General features: G+C 39.7%; 2 protein-coding genes across 3 annotated transcripts; both read left to right on the top strand.

Moving 5' to 3' along the window:
* Positions 1–4,801, top strand: LOC117269197 (uncharacterized). Its single transcript, XM_033646065.2, has 2 exons — positions 1–398; positions 1,082–4,801. The coding sequence occupies exons 1-2, from the start codon at positions 274–276 to the stop codon at positions 3,327–3,329; spliced, it is 2,373 nt and encodes a 790-aa protein (XP_033501956.1). The 5' UTR covers positions 1–273; the 3' UTR covers positions 3,330–4,801.
* Positions 4,802–5,918: 1,117 nt separating this feature from the next.
* Positions 5,919–13,148, top strand: dtwd2 (DTW motif tRNA-uridine aminocarboxypropyltransferase 2). 2 transcript variants are annotated; one of them, XR_013488117.1, is made up of 6 exons: positions 5,919–6,309; positions 6,557–6,647; positions 8,697–8,791; positions 8,889–9,087; positions 10,340–10,623; positions 11,133–11,272. XR_013488117.1 is itself a non-coding variant. In XM_033646243.2 (6 exons), the coding sequence occupies exons 1-6, from the start codon at positions 6,146–6,148 to the stop codon at positions 11,310–11,312; spliced, it is 858 nt and encodes a 285-aa protein (XP_033502134.1). In that variant the 5' UTR covers positions 5,927–6,145; the 3' UTR covers positions 11,313–13,148. The 2 variants fall into 2 exon arrangements, 1 of the variants encoding a protein (XP_033502134.1); XM_033646243.2 differs by having other exon boundaries at positions 5,927–6,309; positions 10,340–10,468; positions 11,133–13,148.
* Positions 13,149–13,299: the final 151 nt, after the last annotated feature.

Here is a 13,299-nt window from a genome sequence, read left to right as displayed (position 1 = left end):
AAATTAGTCCCAGGCTACAACTAATTAACCCAGATAAACCTATTTATTGTATATGCCAAATGCAAGGGTTCAGCCAGTGTGAACAGATGACAGCTTAACCTCCCGACATGTTGCAAATGCTTCAGATGAAACACTGGAAGACCAGTTTTCTATTTCAAGATAACTGCTGAGCTTGAAGACTCGACTGGAGCACGCTTGGCTTAAAATGTGATCAACAGAGCAGCGCTGAGTTGTGGTGAGAGGCGCAAGCAAATTCATCAGGATATAACAACAATGGATACTCTGACAGAAGATGTGTCGAGGTCAGATGTGGACGCTGAGATGACTGCGCTGACAACTGAAGATATCACTGAACAAAACCCAGAGGCCAGTGATGAGGTGGAGGACCTCAGAAACAGGTATAGATCAGTAATTTTTAATATTGTGCTGATATCGTTGCAGCTAGGAGTCAAAGTTTTCTGTAAAGGTTTGCTTTATAGTTTCATTTTTGACAATCACAAGTTGCTCAGAGGGAAAAGTTTATTTCACAGAAAGAAATTGGATCCATTGCCGTATGAAATGGTATGAAATTCCAGTAGTGCCATAAACCTGTGTGTGTGATTGGCTGAGTGTTTGAGTGCATGTAAATCCACTCAGTTGCCAGTTTATTAGGTACACCTTGCTACGACTAATGCAGTCAAATAAAACAATAAGTTCCCCCTTCATGAAGGTTAAAAATGTGTTAGCAAGGTGTTGATTAAACTTTATTTTTATTTTAGAGGATGTAGTTTGTAGTTCTGCTGAACTGTATTACATTATATAGAGGGTAAAGAAAGGTGCTTGTTATTTAGCCTGTAGAGTATGACAAAAGTTATAGAAACATTTGCCAATACTTTGACATTCAATCAGTAAGTAAAAAGAAAAAATGAAAACCAGAGGGGAGAATTGGAACATGTTGTGTCCAGGGTGTGAAGGAAGTGTATGAGTAAGAATAAGTATATAAAACTGTTCTTGCATGAGGCCCAATGAAAAAGCCATGGGACAGACATCAACATAAACGCTGTTTGTTTATCTCACTGCCATATTGTCTCTCTGCCTTTAGTCTACGCGAGGCTGTCCACGATGACAATGTCCGGCCTAAGATGCAGTGCCTGATGATGGACTCCTCCTTCTCCATGGTAACTATGCAAGGCGAGGACAGCGGGATCGCATGGGAGACGACCCCTAGCCGCTGCACCACGCCATGGGCATCTGAAGTTGGAAACCCAGCTGTGGATCTCAGCTCTTTGGTTGCAGCGCGACCTGCAACACCTGGGTCTGTTCCAGCTGGAAAGATAATCTTTGTCATGGATGAGGAGCTGATTTCAAGACGGAAGAAACCTAAGGAGAGGGTAAATCAGAAGAGCAAGATGGACAAACAGCGAGAAGTCCTTACAGAAAATTATGAGAACATCTCAGGAAGGCCAGAGTTGGTAGAAGTGTCACAGCCAAATGTGAAAACTGAAGAAGGAAATGAAGATGAAGCAAGTGATCCTCCGGTAGATAAAAAACTGTTCAGTTTAGTGTGTGAGGGCTCTGAAATCCTTAACATTGTTGTTCCTCCGAAACTGGATACTGTGGATGAAGAGGAGAGCAAAGAAATGGTGGACAATCTTTCCTATCTGGAAGAGAGCCTTGTTCCTAAAGCCAGTGTAGACACTCATGATATCGAGATGGAGGTTGCAGCATCAGACGCAGCAAGAGGTGACCAGGTCGTGCCCTCGTCTTTTGTAGGTACAAATATAATGGATCCACCAGGGGCTCCAGTGGCCAGACCTCCAGGCAGAGGAGCTGCTGGCAATGTGGACTACTTTGAGGCATTCACCTTGATTGATGCTCAAGCTCCAGGAAGTCCTGCTGTGATCGCACAGGGACAGGTGGAGCAAGAGGCAGAGGTTGCAACTCAGATCCAAGACGCCAAGAAACCTGCGCAGTCAAAAGACAACACCACCACAACTGTGGACACTGACAAGTCAGACACAATCAGCCTAGAAGAAATCACCAGTGAGCTTCTAGATGAGGTCTTCTACGCTGGTACAGACAACTATGTCATTAAAAGTCTAGACAAAGAGGATGAACATGGTGTGCTCCCGAAGCACCCTTCAAAACCAAGCGGATCGACTTTGTTTGGAAGCCAAGAGGACATCCTGACTCCAATCTTTCTACCTGAAGGACCTCCCAAAATTATTGATCAAATTTTGCTGGAGGAGCCCAAAGCCATGGCTTTCCTTTACACAGACCTGTACGAGGAAGCGATCGGCAGTCGGAAAAAAGAAGAGGACACAGAAAGTATGACGTCTGAGAAGTCTTTTCACAGCAGGCATTCAGACCGAGAGGCCAGGGGATATCTAGAGAAATACGTCCTTATAGATGAGACTCCTGCGTTGGAAGTGGAGCCATCTGATAAAGGGAAATGCCCAGAGGAAGGTCCTCGGGTATTATCCCAAGGTTTGTATGATCTTGTCGAGTTGCTGACCAAGCATGAAAAAGGTGAGATGCCAAATTCAGAAGAGGAAATCACAGACTTCTTCAGGTCCAGTGGCAATTCTTCTCCATGTGATGTAGAACCTTTCCCTCGATCACTGGAAGAGGATGAAACCCAATCAACTACAAAGAGTAAAGACAAGACAAACAAAAATGTCACCATAAAGGTAGAAAAAGAGGCTAAAATCCCAGTCGATCCACTGAGCGTATCAAGCTTTGAGATTCTCTCAGGGGAACCAGACTGGGGAAGTATAGATGATCATCTTGAATCTCTGGACGAGAAAGATGTCAGTACAGATCAGAAACTGTGGAGACAAGATTCAGAAATCGAAAAGCCAGTAGCTCCCCCGCGGAGAAAGGCAACTTCTCCTCTTAAGGCATGTCTGGACCTAACACCACTGACTCCAGTTGAGGTCATTATGCAGGAAAAAGAAGAGGCTGGTGGAAAGGAGCAGAGGGAAGAGGAGAAAGAAACTGCATCACCGGCAGAGACTGCAGACGAGGGAGATGGAGAGGAAACGATGCAGCTTTCCAGTGTTGCACTATTGGAAAATGCCTTGGCTGAAGTGGAATCCCCACAAACTGAGAGTGTAGCGGATAATGAAATAGCTGTTGAAAACACAGAACCCACTGCAGCTGAGGAGAAAGACGTTAAAATGGTAGAAGAAGAGAAAACAAGTGAGACTGAAGCAGCTACAAAACAAACTGAACCAGAGGAAGTAGGTATTAAGTCATCAGAAATGGCCGAAACAGAGGTTCATCCAGAGAAGCAAGATGATAGTTCAACTGAACCAGCTAAAGGCAAAGGACAGTGTGTAATACTTTAACTGCGCTACAGTGTTTTCAATAAGTTTATTGTCAAATGGTTTGTTGATTTTTCTTCAATCAAGGTTTTTAAAATCACAGTAGAATTAGCCCACAATCAACTGGGGTACACTCTTGAAATGTTGTACTTTAAAAGTGCTAAATATAATGAACAAAAATCTGAATGTTTTGTTTTTGGACCCATTTTTTACAGGTTTGGGTCTAAGATCTAAGACTTTTTTCATGCACTCAATAGATAGATTTCATTATTCATTACATCATTACTACACAGGTGTGTGTGCCTCTCCAAAATGTGCAGCTTGATCCCACAACACAATGCCTGAACTGAATGTTAATTGCACTACCACAAGCTGCCTCCAATGCCATTTCTGTGAATTTGGCAGTACATCCACCTGGCCTCACAACGGCAGACCACATGTAACTGCATGAGCTCAGGACCTTTACATCCAGTGTCTTCACCTACAAGATTGTCTGAGACCAGCCACTCGAACAGCTGATGCAACAAGTGGTTCACAAAGTCAAGTATTCTGCACAAACTGTCAGCATCTGTTTCAGGGAAACTCATCTGCAGGCTCATTGTCTTCACCAGGGTCTTGACCTGATAGCAGTCATCATAACTGACTTGTTTAGTGAGGTTGGGTGAATGTACTGCCAAATTCACAGAAAAAACACCGGAGATGTCTTATAGTAGTGAAATGAACACTGACTTGCATGCCAATGGCACGCTCCCTCAAAACTTGGGACATTTGTGGCATTGTGTTGTGTGATCAAACGGCACATTGTAGAGTGGCCTTTAATTTTGACCTTCTCAAGGAACACCTGTGTAGTAATGATACTGTTTGATCAGCATCTTGATATGCCACACCTGTCAGGTATATAGACTATCTTGGAGAAAAGGAGAAGTGCTCACTAACATGGATTTTAATAGGTTTGCAACCAAATTTGACAGATGCAACTATTGAGTACATTAAAGAAGTCGTAGAGCTAATGTTGCAGTGTTGCATTTAATTTTTGTACAGTGTAGTTTGTAGTTTTTATCATTTGTGTCCATTTGTACCTGGCTGTACTATTACATGAAGTCATTTTTTTTGTTTGAAACAGTCACACATTGATGCAATATCCAGAGGAGGATATTTTACTTTTTTTTTCCAGAGTAATCGAATCTCTGCAGTGTGGACGGGTTGCGGTAATGCATGAATCATAGCGTGTTTGAAGAGAGAGGTTTGGGTCACGAGTGTGAATAAAAAGGGTGAGAGTGCATGTGTCGGTGTTGGTGTGACGTTAGTATGAATCTTTAGCTATAAATAAGCCTCTCTGGCTGTTAACCTGACACCTCGTCTCAGCTAGGAGTCCATGTACCCTCTTGTAAACAGTCGTGCAAAACGTGCCAATGTGTGCATATTCTTCGTTTGGTTCTTGGTGTTTTCCAAAACCACAATAACCACAATATATGCTAAATTAAAACATTTTAACTGTATGTATTTGCTCCTACACTATCCACACCAACACAAGGCAAAACACTAATTTGTGACTGTGTCTAGACGCCTTTTAGCCAGTCAAAATGAGCTGTTTTTGGACAGGGCAGCGCAGTATTTACCAGATACTGCTGCCTCTAGGCCTGAATCCAACGGGTCCCATCTGGAGCTCAGCAGTGATCCCTGTTGTGCCTGCTGACCTTGAAGAGGAAACTCCCAGTTATACAGTGCATACGTGCAAAAGCAAATGTGTATACCAGAAAACAACATCTAAAGAGAGGTAAGCTTAAGAGGACATCTGTTCTGAATCGCACCTGATCGCACCTTACTTTCACAGTTGGTGAGAATTTAGATGAAAACTAGGATTGAGATATTTTAAAACAACACACACCACACACAACACTGAAGAGAGGAATCACTCTACACTGGTTTAATCTCACTGTGCCAACATTTTAGTCAATATGGAAACAATAACACATAACTTGAGGCTCCAGAGGGGGAAAAAATCCTGAGAAGGTGGAGCCCTGCTATTTCAGTCATGATATAGCAGACTATTCTTTGACATTTGTGGACAGTGTATATCGTAATAATTGGACTATTTGTAGGTTAGTCTTGATTGCACTGTGCTAATTGTTAACAAAACAATAAACAATTACTTAAAAAAGATGTAAAAGTGCAGTTTCAGATTGCTATCGTTATTATTATTATTACTATTATTATTATGGTTGTTATTTTGACCACTTATTATCAGTTTAAACGGGCTTTGGCGACATCCAGTGTTATAAATCACCACTTTCATATCTTTTAAACTTTTTAAATTCCTTTATTTCCCTCCACGTCGACAGGTGGCAGCTGTGAGTCAGTAGCCTACCATTAAGGTTATAGAAGTACAGTAGATAGAGTGGATATGCCAATTTATGTAGCTAAGAAACGTATATATTTGGCCAATTTCCCCGACTAAATTAAGTAAACAATTATCAAAATTAAAACACTAACAAAATATGTTGGGGTGTTTGTTTTCTTGATATATATTTTAAAGCTGACTGACGTTTATAGCTAGTTACCTAATATATTCCTGTGGCTGTGAACGTAGCCTTGGATGCTACTACTATAATAATCGATTCGGGATGGTGAGAGCTAACGTCATATTATATAAAGAGAGTGCAATAAAATTAATTAAAAGAACTAAGTCGCGCCTCGAGAGGATATTAACTTTTTTTTAATTAAAACTATTAGCTAGCAAACCGGTTCTCCGTCTTACTAGTTGCTGTATTTCTATGCTAAGAGTTCCTCCTCGGCGCTGTGTTTGAGTACTTGGGATAAGTTAGCTTTCTGCTAACGCAATGGACAATGTCTCCAGTTTTTGCCCGTCAGTCTCTTCCGAAGAAAATGGACCAGACATCGGTGACAACTCATCGACGGAAGCCGGATTAATCGACGGTTTTGGCGACCTGGCTGCCCTCCCGGTCGAGGTTGGCGAGAGAAGACCGACGTGTTTACGGTGCCGGTGAGGTGAATTAAAGTGAAGCTAATGCTAGCTAGCTAACAAGTTAGAGTGGTTGGACCAGACAGGACAGATATCCTTCTCCTCTTCCCCTTCTCCTTCTCAAGTAACTTGCATGTTTTAATGAGGGAAAGGATTAATATCGTTACAACAAAAGCTCAAGACCAGCTGAAATAAAGAGATGGGGGCAATGGGCTGGGAAATAACTTGGCAATCACAGCCTCACATCTTCAACTTTCCTCCCATGTAGTCGCCCGCAGAAGGTGTGTCTCTGTCCCTTTCTCCCACCACAACCCCTGGAGGTCTCCACATGTCTGTATGTAGTGCAGCATCCTGCAGAGGTGAGTTATTACATGTCAAATATAACATGCATGTTCAATACTAGAGACTGCATCACGCTATTAATGTCTACCTTTGAGGGTTAGGTACATAGGTTCACATATGTCTCCAATGAAACAGTTTTTGTTGCTGCAGTCATAAACACATAGATATCCCTTAGCTGTACTTGACATATATACATACAGAGCTATGCCTCTTCTCATACATAGCTATAATCCTTACAGTAAAGCTGTTTGTGTTTGGCATTGTGTGCATATTTTAAAATTGCACCTTATTGATATCTGATATGATTTATTTTATATTTGCTGTGCAACAATTTCCATAAGGATAAATAACGTTCTGCTTTATATTATCTCTTATTTTATCATCCTTGTGTAATTTTAATGTCAGTAATGCAGTAATGCAGGACCAAATCCACAGATCTTGATACTTATGAATGTTTTCTCAAGTTTACTTGAAATCTGTATGAGGTTTCATCAGTCTGATTTAAACAATCAAGTGCATAATTTCCAAAGGTACATTCTTTTTAGGACTAAATTTTCTCCACTGCAACTCAGCATAGAAACACATGAGAGGGAGTTATATACCATAAAGTTTGAAAGATACACACCTCATTTTATTTAGATAGACCTCTAGAGCCCTACATAAGCTGTCCAAATGATTGACAGAAATCTGCAGACAGTGCCCAGGACTCTATTTTGGAGAATGAATATATAAATTATACAATTTGATTAAAAGGTGATGTACAGTATGTAATATTATCTGTCCAATATAAAGCTCCTATGTATATGTATAAGCTAAGACAGCAAAGGACAGTGTTCATGAGCCCAAAATGTATTTTTTGGTGACTATATTTCAGTCTTGGTGCACCCCAAAATAAATACACATATTTACCCACTTACCTGTAGTGCTAGTCTTCAGTGTAGATTGTTTTGGTGTGAGTTACTGAGTGGTAGAGATATCAGCCATAGAGATGTCTGCCTTCTTTCTCCAGTGTAATGGAACTAGATGGCACTCAGCTTGTGGTGCTCAAAGTGCCAGCAAAAATACATTTGTCAAACTCAACAGCAATGTCTCTCTCCAGAAATCATGACCTGGTTATGCAAGATTATCCACAGACCTTGTTGTGAGCAGTTTCACGTAGGAACTATTTTAATGATTTAACTTTCTGGACCACAAGCCTCTCGTCCATGAGTAGATGTACGCTTCCTTCTGCACAGTGACATGATTGCTGGGTGTATTTCAGTAGAAAGAAAATAGTTCCTACATGAAACTGCTCACAACAAGTTCTGTAGATTATCTTAAGAAACAGGTCATGATTTTTCAAATGTATTTTTTGGCACTTCTAGCACCACAGGCCAAGTGCCATCTTGTTCCATTATATTCCAGAGAGGGCAGACATTGCTACTTCTGATATCTCTAACACTCAGTAGCTCACACCAAAACAATCTAGACTGATGAATAAAACTGAAGGTAAAAGGAAAAATATGTATTTTTTGATTCAGGGGTGAACTGTCCTTTTAAAGGTATTGACATGCAATATTTATTTTATTTTTGTGGTTAGAGATTTAAATATAGTCTAATTTCAATTTCCATTCAATGTAATACATTCTAGTGTTCTTAGATAGGTACATATATACATGCTTTATTAATCCCAGTGGAAAATTTCACTATTAAAGCATCTTGGCAGTCGAGGATAATGGGCAAAAAAACCTATACAATATTTATCAGTACTTGTTGACAATAGCTTAAATGAATGAGATGATTTTTACTGCACACATACACAGTACATGTGTAATGCTGTGATGTGGACATAATGCAATCATCATTGTTTTGTCAGGCTTTTGGAAAGCATAAGGATCAAATTTGGTTATGAATGTATTTAATTCTGGTTGGAGAATGCAAGCGTTTGTGTGTCCTCAAACCAAATATTAAATGAGCTGCAATCCACTATGCACCTTTAAAAAAGAAAGAAACTCCAACATGCCAGTTAATGACAATTATTCAGCTCATGGTTATGATGAGCAATTCTAACGTGGAGTGTGTTTTAGGAGAGCAGAGTGCTTCGTACAGTGCCTCTACTTGCTGCATGTTTGCCACAAGGAAAATGCAACGTCATAGTGGGAAGGAGATTCAATGAGGAAAAGTAAGCAGTATTTCTTGTTAGCACACTGATTTCACATCAAAGCAACACCACTGGCACATAATTATCTAATATATTTGTCTCCCATCTTTTCTCTCAGGCACCCAGAGCTGGCTGCTGTGTGTCGGGACAGCAGGACACTGATCCTCTACCCAGGTCCCAAATCCCAGAACCTGGAGGAGTTGGTGCAATACCAGGAAGTGGGCACAGTGAAACACAATGTGATCATCATAGACGGCACCTGGAGCCAGGCGAAAAACATGTTCCTCAAAAACAGCCTGTTCCACCTGCCCAAACAGGTGTGTTTAATTGTGATGTCACATTAAAGAGGGTGAGGTTAGGTGTTGAGAGAAAAGGAAGTTCATTTTGACAGAGTTAACGAACCTTCCATGGTGTCATTAAGGCCAGTTACAGCTTTGCTGTGGAAGATTTTTATGTTAAAATGATCTTCGTATATCAGCTTAAATCTCAGAGTCTTGCTGGAATAGAGACGAGTGCCCTGTCCACTTGAGACGGTATAAATTCTCCCATTACACCCACTGGTGGGAAAGCTGCTGCACCCACATGAAATGACTAATTTGAACTCAAAGCTAAATAAAAAAAAGTCTCTTAAATGTGGGCAAGTGAACACTGTGGACTTTCTCAACATTTCTTCTCTTCCCCCTTGTTCTCTGAGTGTTTTGTGTTCTGGCTAAATGCAATGAGAGACAAACTGGATTGTTTAAAACAAAGCACTGTGTGCAGTTCACTACTGTTGATTTCTCTTCCTTTGCTTCAATGTTGCTTTCGTCGCTCTATTTTAAATGTACATATTATTATAATCTTTAAGATTTCAGACCTGGTTGGTTCTACGACATCTGATTACAGTGGGTAACAAAAAGTGTAAATTAATATTGAAGGTCCCAGAATTTCAACGCTTTTGAGACGATTTTTTTGTCAGAAATACAACAGGGGATCAACTTGTGTGTCTCTTTACAGTGCAGCCAAACAATGTCTGATTGTTTTAATCAAATCAGTTAAGTTTTCTGCACTACAGCAGGGCACAGTCAAAAAAGTTGGTTAACTTACTGAGAAGTCGGGGGTTTGCAGACTGTCACTTGTGGCTCGTAAACTGTGACTGCTACTCCTTTTTCTATTACCCCCTACAGTATTTAATGTTTCACAATAAAAGCCACTCTGTATTTTGCCAGTTTAATGCTTTTAATGTGAAGCAGAGTTGGAAATGTTTGGTCTGCATTAGCAGTACCCTAATACGACTCTGATATGGCTGAACAATGAGGCTAATGGCAATTAGATACAATTAAAAACAGTAAAGCTGGATTAATGAAGCCCTCAATCCTGTGTGTGTGTGGAGGATTTGAATGCAGCATAGTAATGGCTGCCACTTACAATGAAAACCACTTTATAGAGGGGTAATGCTGACCAAAAATCTTATAAAAACTGTGAAAAAAATTGTGAGGATTATAACCATATTCCATAAAATCCAGATGGCAGTTTTATGTCAACAGAGAGAGGATACCACCACTGATCGCCCTTGCTTTGGTTTACCAGGTGCAGCTCAAGAGGACTCTGTCCAGTCAGTATGTGATCCGCACACAACCCTCCAACATCTGTTTGTCCACGCTGGAATGTGCTGCTGTTGCCCTGTCCATCCTGGAGAGGAATGATGACATCCAAGAGGTGATGTGGAGACATAATTATGATTATTGTATGATTTGTGTCCATGCACTGTGCTCTCTGTTCCACAGACGTGAACGTTAAAGTTGCACCAACTGATTTTTTTGGCCGGTTTATGGATAGTGTATTATGACCTTTTCAGCTGATATGGCAAACATGTGAGTAAACGGTTGCTTATTTACACATCCAGCAGTAACAGAGCAACATTAGCATTCATTTGAAGTCATGTTTGTGTCCACCTGATGAATGTAGTTCCGGTATTCACTCTTATTTTAACTCTGTTTTTGGTCTCTACCAACCCCTGGTATGTTAAATAACTGTTTTTACTGACTGACATTAAGGTAAAGCAATTAAAATATTCTAAATATAGAGTACACTTAAACTGATCATGATTTTTTTAGATGGCTAAAATACGTTTTGTTGCTGACTCATCCACACCAGGAGTTTGCTGAGCTTTCATGTCGAAATTTGGTCTGCTTCTCCAAACAGGGGACATGCTGACAGACGTCTATTGTATGTGATAAACTGTCTATGGATAACTACCCCACGCAAAATGCATACAGTACATACAGTAGATGTCTACTGGACCACACACAGATTGCGATGTAAAAAAAAAAGAATCATGTATTTTTCATCACTCTGCCTTTTTTTTCATTTGTGTGTCCAGGTTCTGCTGAGGCCCCTGAAAGCCCTGTGCTCCTTCCAGCTGCAGCATGGCGCTCAGATTCATCACAGCAAGGAGCATCTACTGAAGAATGGCATGTATGACAAACCTATGCCCAAGAACAAACGCAAGATAAAGAGGATGGAGAAACTTGTCACAGACCACAACATCTGCCCAAGATGAGGGAGCGACTGAGCAGAGAAGCTTGACTCGTCTCTGTTTACACTGCTGTCTCATACGCTGCACAGGACTGTATCATCCGGGCAGCATGTAGCAGCATCAGGGTACAGACACACAAACCACTGGACTTTTTTGGGATTTTGTTTTTTAGATAATTTAGGGTAAATGTAATTTATGTATTTGTCATTAATTTAAAATAAATTAATGACAAATCAGAGTTGTAGTTTAAATGTCCTGGTGCGACAATAAATTCAGGTTCCATTGTTTTAAAGACAGTTGACATTTTTCTTCTCTGTGTTTTATAAACACTCTGTTGGTTCTATTCTGATTGATTTTACACATCTGGAAGGGCTAATGTTTTTAGCAAAATCTTCATTCAGATATGTTACAAAATAAAAATACCTCTAAAACGTGATATTCCATGAAACTACCAGACACACAAAAAAGCATGAAAAAGGATACACTTGAAAATTGTATTGTTCTGTGTGTGAGGTAAGCATTGTTGACAACATGAGCACTTTCCAATTCACAGTAAGGTAAAATTTAGCTGTAATTTTTTGATACTTGTCTGTATTTGAGTTAGAGGCTTATAGATTTTTTTTATTATCAGAAGAAATTTGAGTTATCCGACTGCTAATAAGATTATACAACAAAATATACATGGATAATAAATCTTTTTTCTGATCTCATTTCAGGTCTCTTGTAAGAGTACAATTTGCATTTTGCAAATGCTCAGTCCTGAATCAAACAAGTTATATCTATAAAAATGTGCAATAATGTTATAACTGAAACTTGTGAATTGAAAACCATGCAGGTAAAGTGTTTTTTATTTGCAGACATGATGAATGAATCAAGCAGTTTAGTGCCACTTTTCAACTTGCTCATGTCTTTAAGGATCAAATTACAGACTGAATCAATAAAATGTACACAGGTTACCTCTTATAAAGAATAATTAAAAGCTGTTTCAGCCTCTCAGCTATCAAGTTCCTCGAATGGAATTCTGGAACTCTGACGATACAAATGGGCCCATATTGAGTAGCAAAGATACATTTCAAACACGAGATGGTTCTTTCAAGTAATGTTTTTTTAATTGTTTTTCAGTGCATAAAAAACAACGTATGTACTACGAGGCAACAGTGAATCCTCAAAAGGAGTCAAATTGGCAATGTTTGTGCATATAATAAATACATAACACTTAGACGTATGGTACAGGCAGTGCTGGACCTAGCACCTTTGGGGGGCCAACGCAAGTTTCCTCTGGTGTCGCCCCCTCCCTCCCTATATATAGTAAGAAAGAGAGAGAAAATAGTAGGCCTATGTGTCTTCTCTTCACCATATGTTGATGTTTTGTTTTTTTTTTTGTTTTGTTTTTATTTGGTCAAAAAAAAAAAGTTGTGGCACCATAGGTAGTACCCTATATCACCTGTATTAAGATCCACCACTGAATACAGGTATGAGCTACCTATTACAGTAAAAGTGCTTGTGTATGCAGGTCTTGTATGGTTATCTGACAGCTGATGAAATGCATCATATGGGTAAAAGAATTTCAGTTCCTGGGCCTCATTGATTCGTATAAGATATTTATTAAATTTGGATTTCATCATTCACAATTTATGTATCATCCAGGCCTGTGTGTATAACTCGCGTGATAAACACAGAGGACACTGATGTTTTGTAATTTCTTTAGCTGAAACAGAATCAGTAGAAAACTGCACTTTAAAATGTAACTATCATTCTTTTTTTCATGGTGGCTTTTGTGTTCAGTTAAATGTTCAGTTTGCTTAATAAAATGTTGAAAATAATTTTCTAAATTTTTAATTCAATAAACAATTTGTTGTATTTTGGTGTACTGAAAGCAGCAGTAAGACAAACCTCAGTAACAGTTAATATCTGTTTATCGCAGGTAATATTGCTGTCGCGATATTCAACAACGTTCTCGCATATCCTGTATTTTCCTGATAAATAGGCTACTAGAGGGGATGTAGGGCCA

Source organism: Epinephelus lanceolatus, chromosome 19, assembly GCF_041903045.1.
Source record: "Epinephelus lanceolatus isolate andai-2023 chromosome 19, ASM4190304v1, whole genome shotgun sequence".
Taxonomy (NCBI): domain Eukaryota; kingdom Metazoa; phylum Chordata; class Actinopteri; order Perciformes; family Serranidae; genus Epinephelus; species Epinephelus lanceolatus.
This window is presented reverse-complemented; position numbering and strand designations above follow the sequence as displayed.

What these genes read in the sequence shown, in the direction of transcription:
- LOC117269197 (XM_033646065.2), top strand. Translation starts at nt 274, where the DNA reads ATGGATACTCTGACAGAAGATGTGTCGAGGTCAGATGTGGACGCTGAG. An exon ending in GTGGAGGACCTCAGAAACAG is followed by an intron (nt 399 to 1,081) that starts GTATAGATCAGT and finishes CTCTGCCTTTAG; the next exon opens with TCTACGCGAGGCTGTCCACG.
- dtwd2 (XM_033646243.2), top strand. Translation starts at nt 6,146, where the DNA reads ATGGACAATGTCTCCAGTTTTTGCCCGTCAGTCTCTTCCGAAGAAAAT. An exon ending in CCGACGTGTTTACGGTGCCG is followed by an intron (nt 6,310 to 6,556) that starts GTGAGGTGAATT and finishes CCTCCCATGTAG; the next exon opens with TCGCCCGCAGAAGGTGTGTC. An exon ending in TGTTCCACCTGCCCAAACAG is followed by an intron (nt 9,088 to 10,339) that starts GTGTGTTTAATT and finishes TTGGTTTACCAG; the next exon opens with GTGCAGCTCAAGAGGACTCT.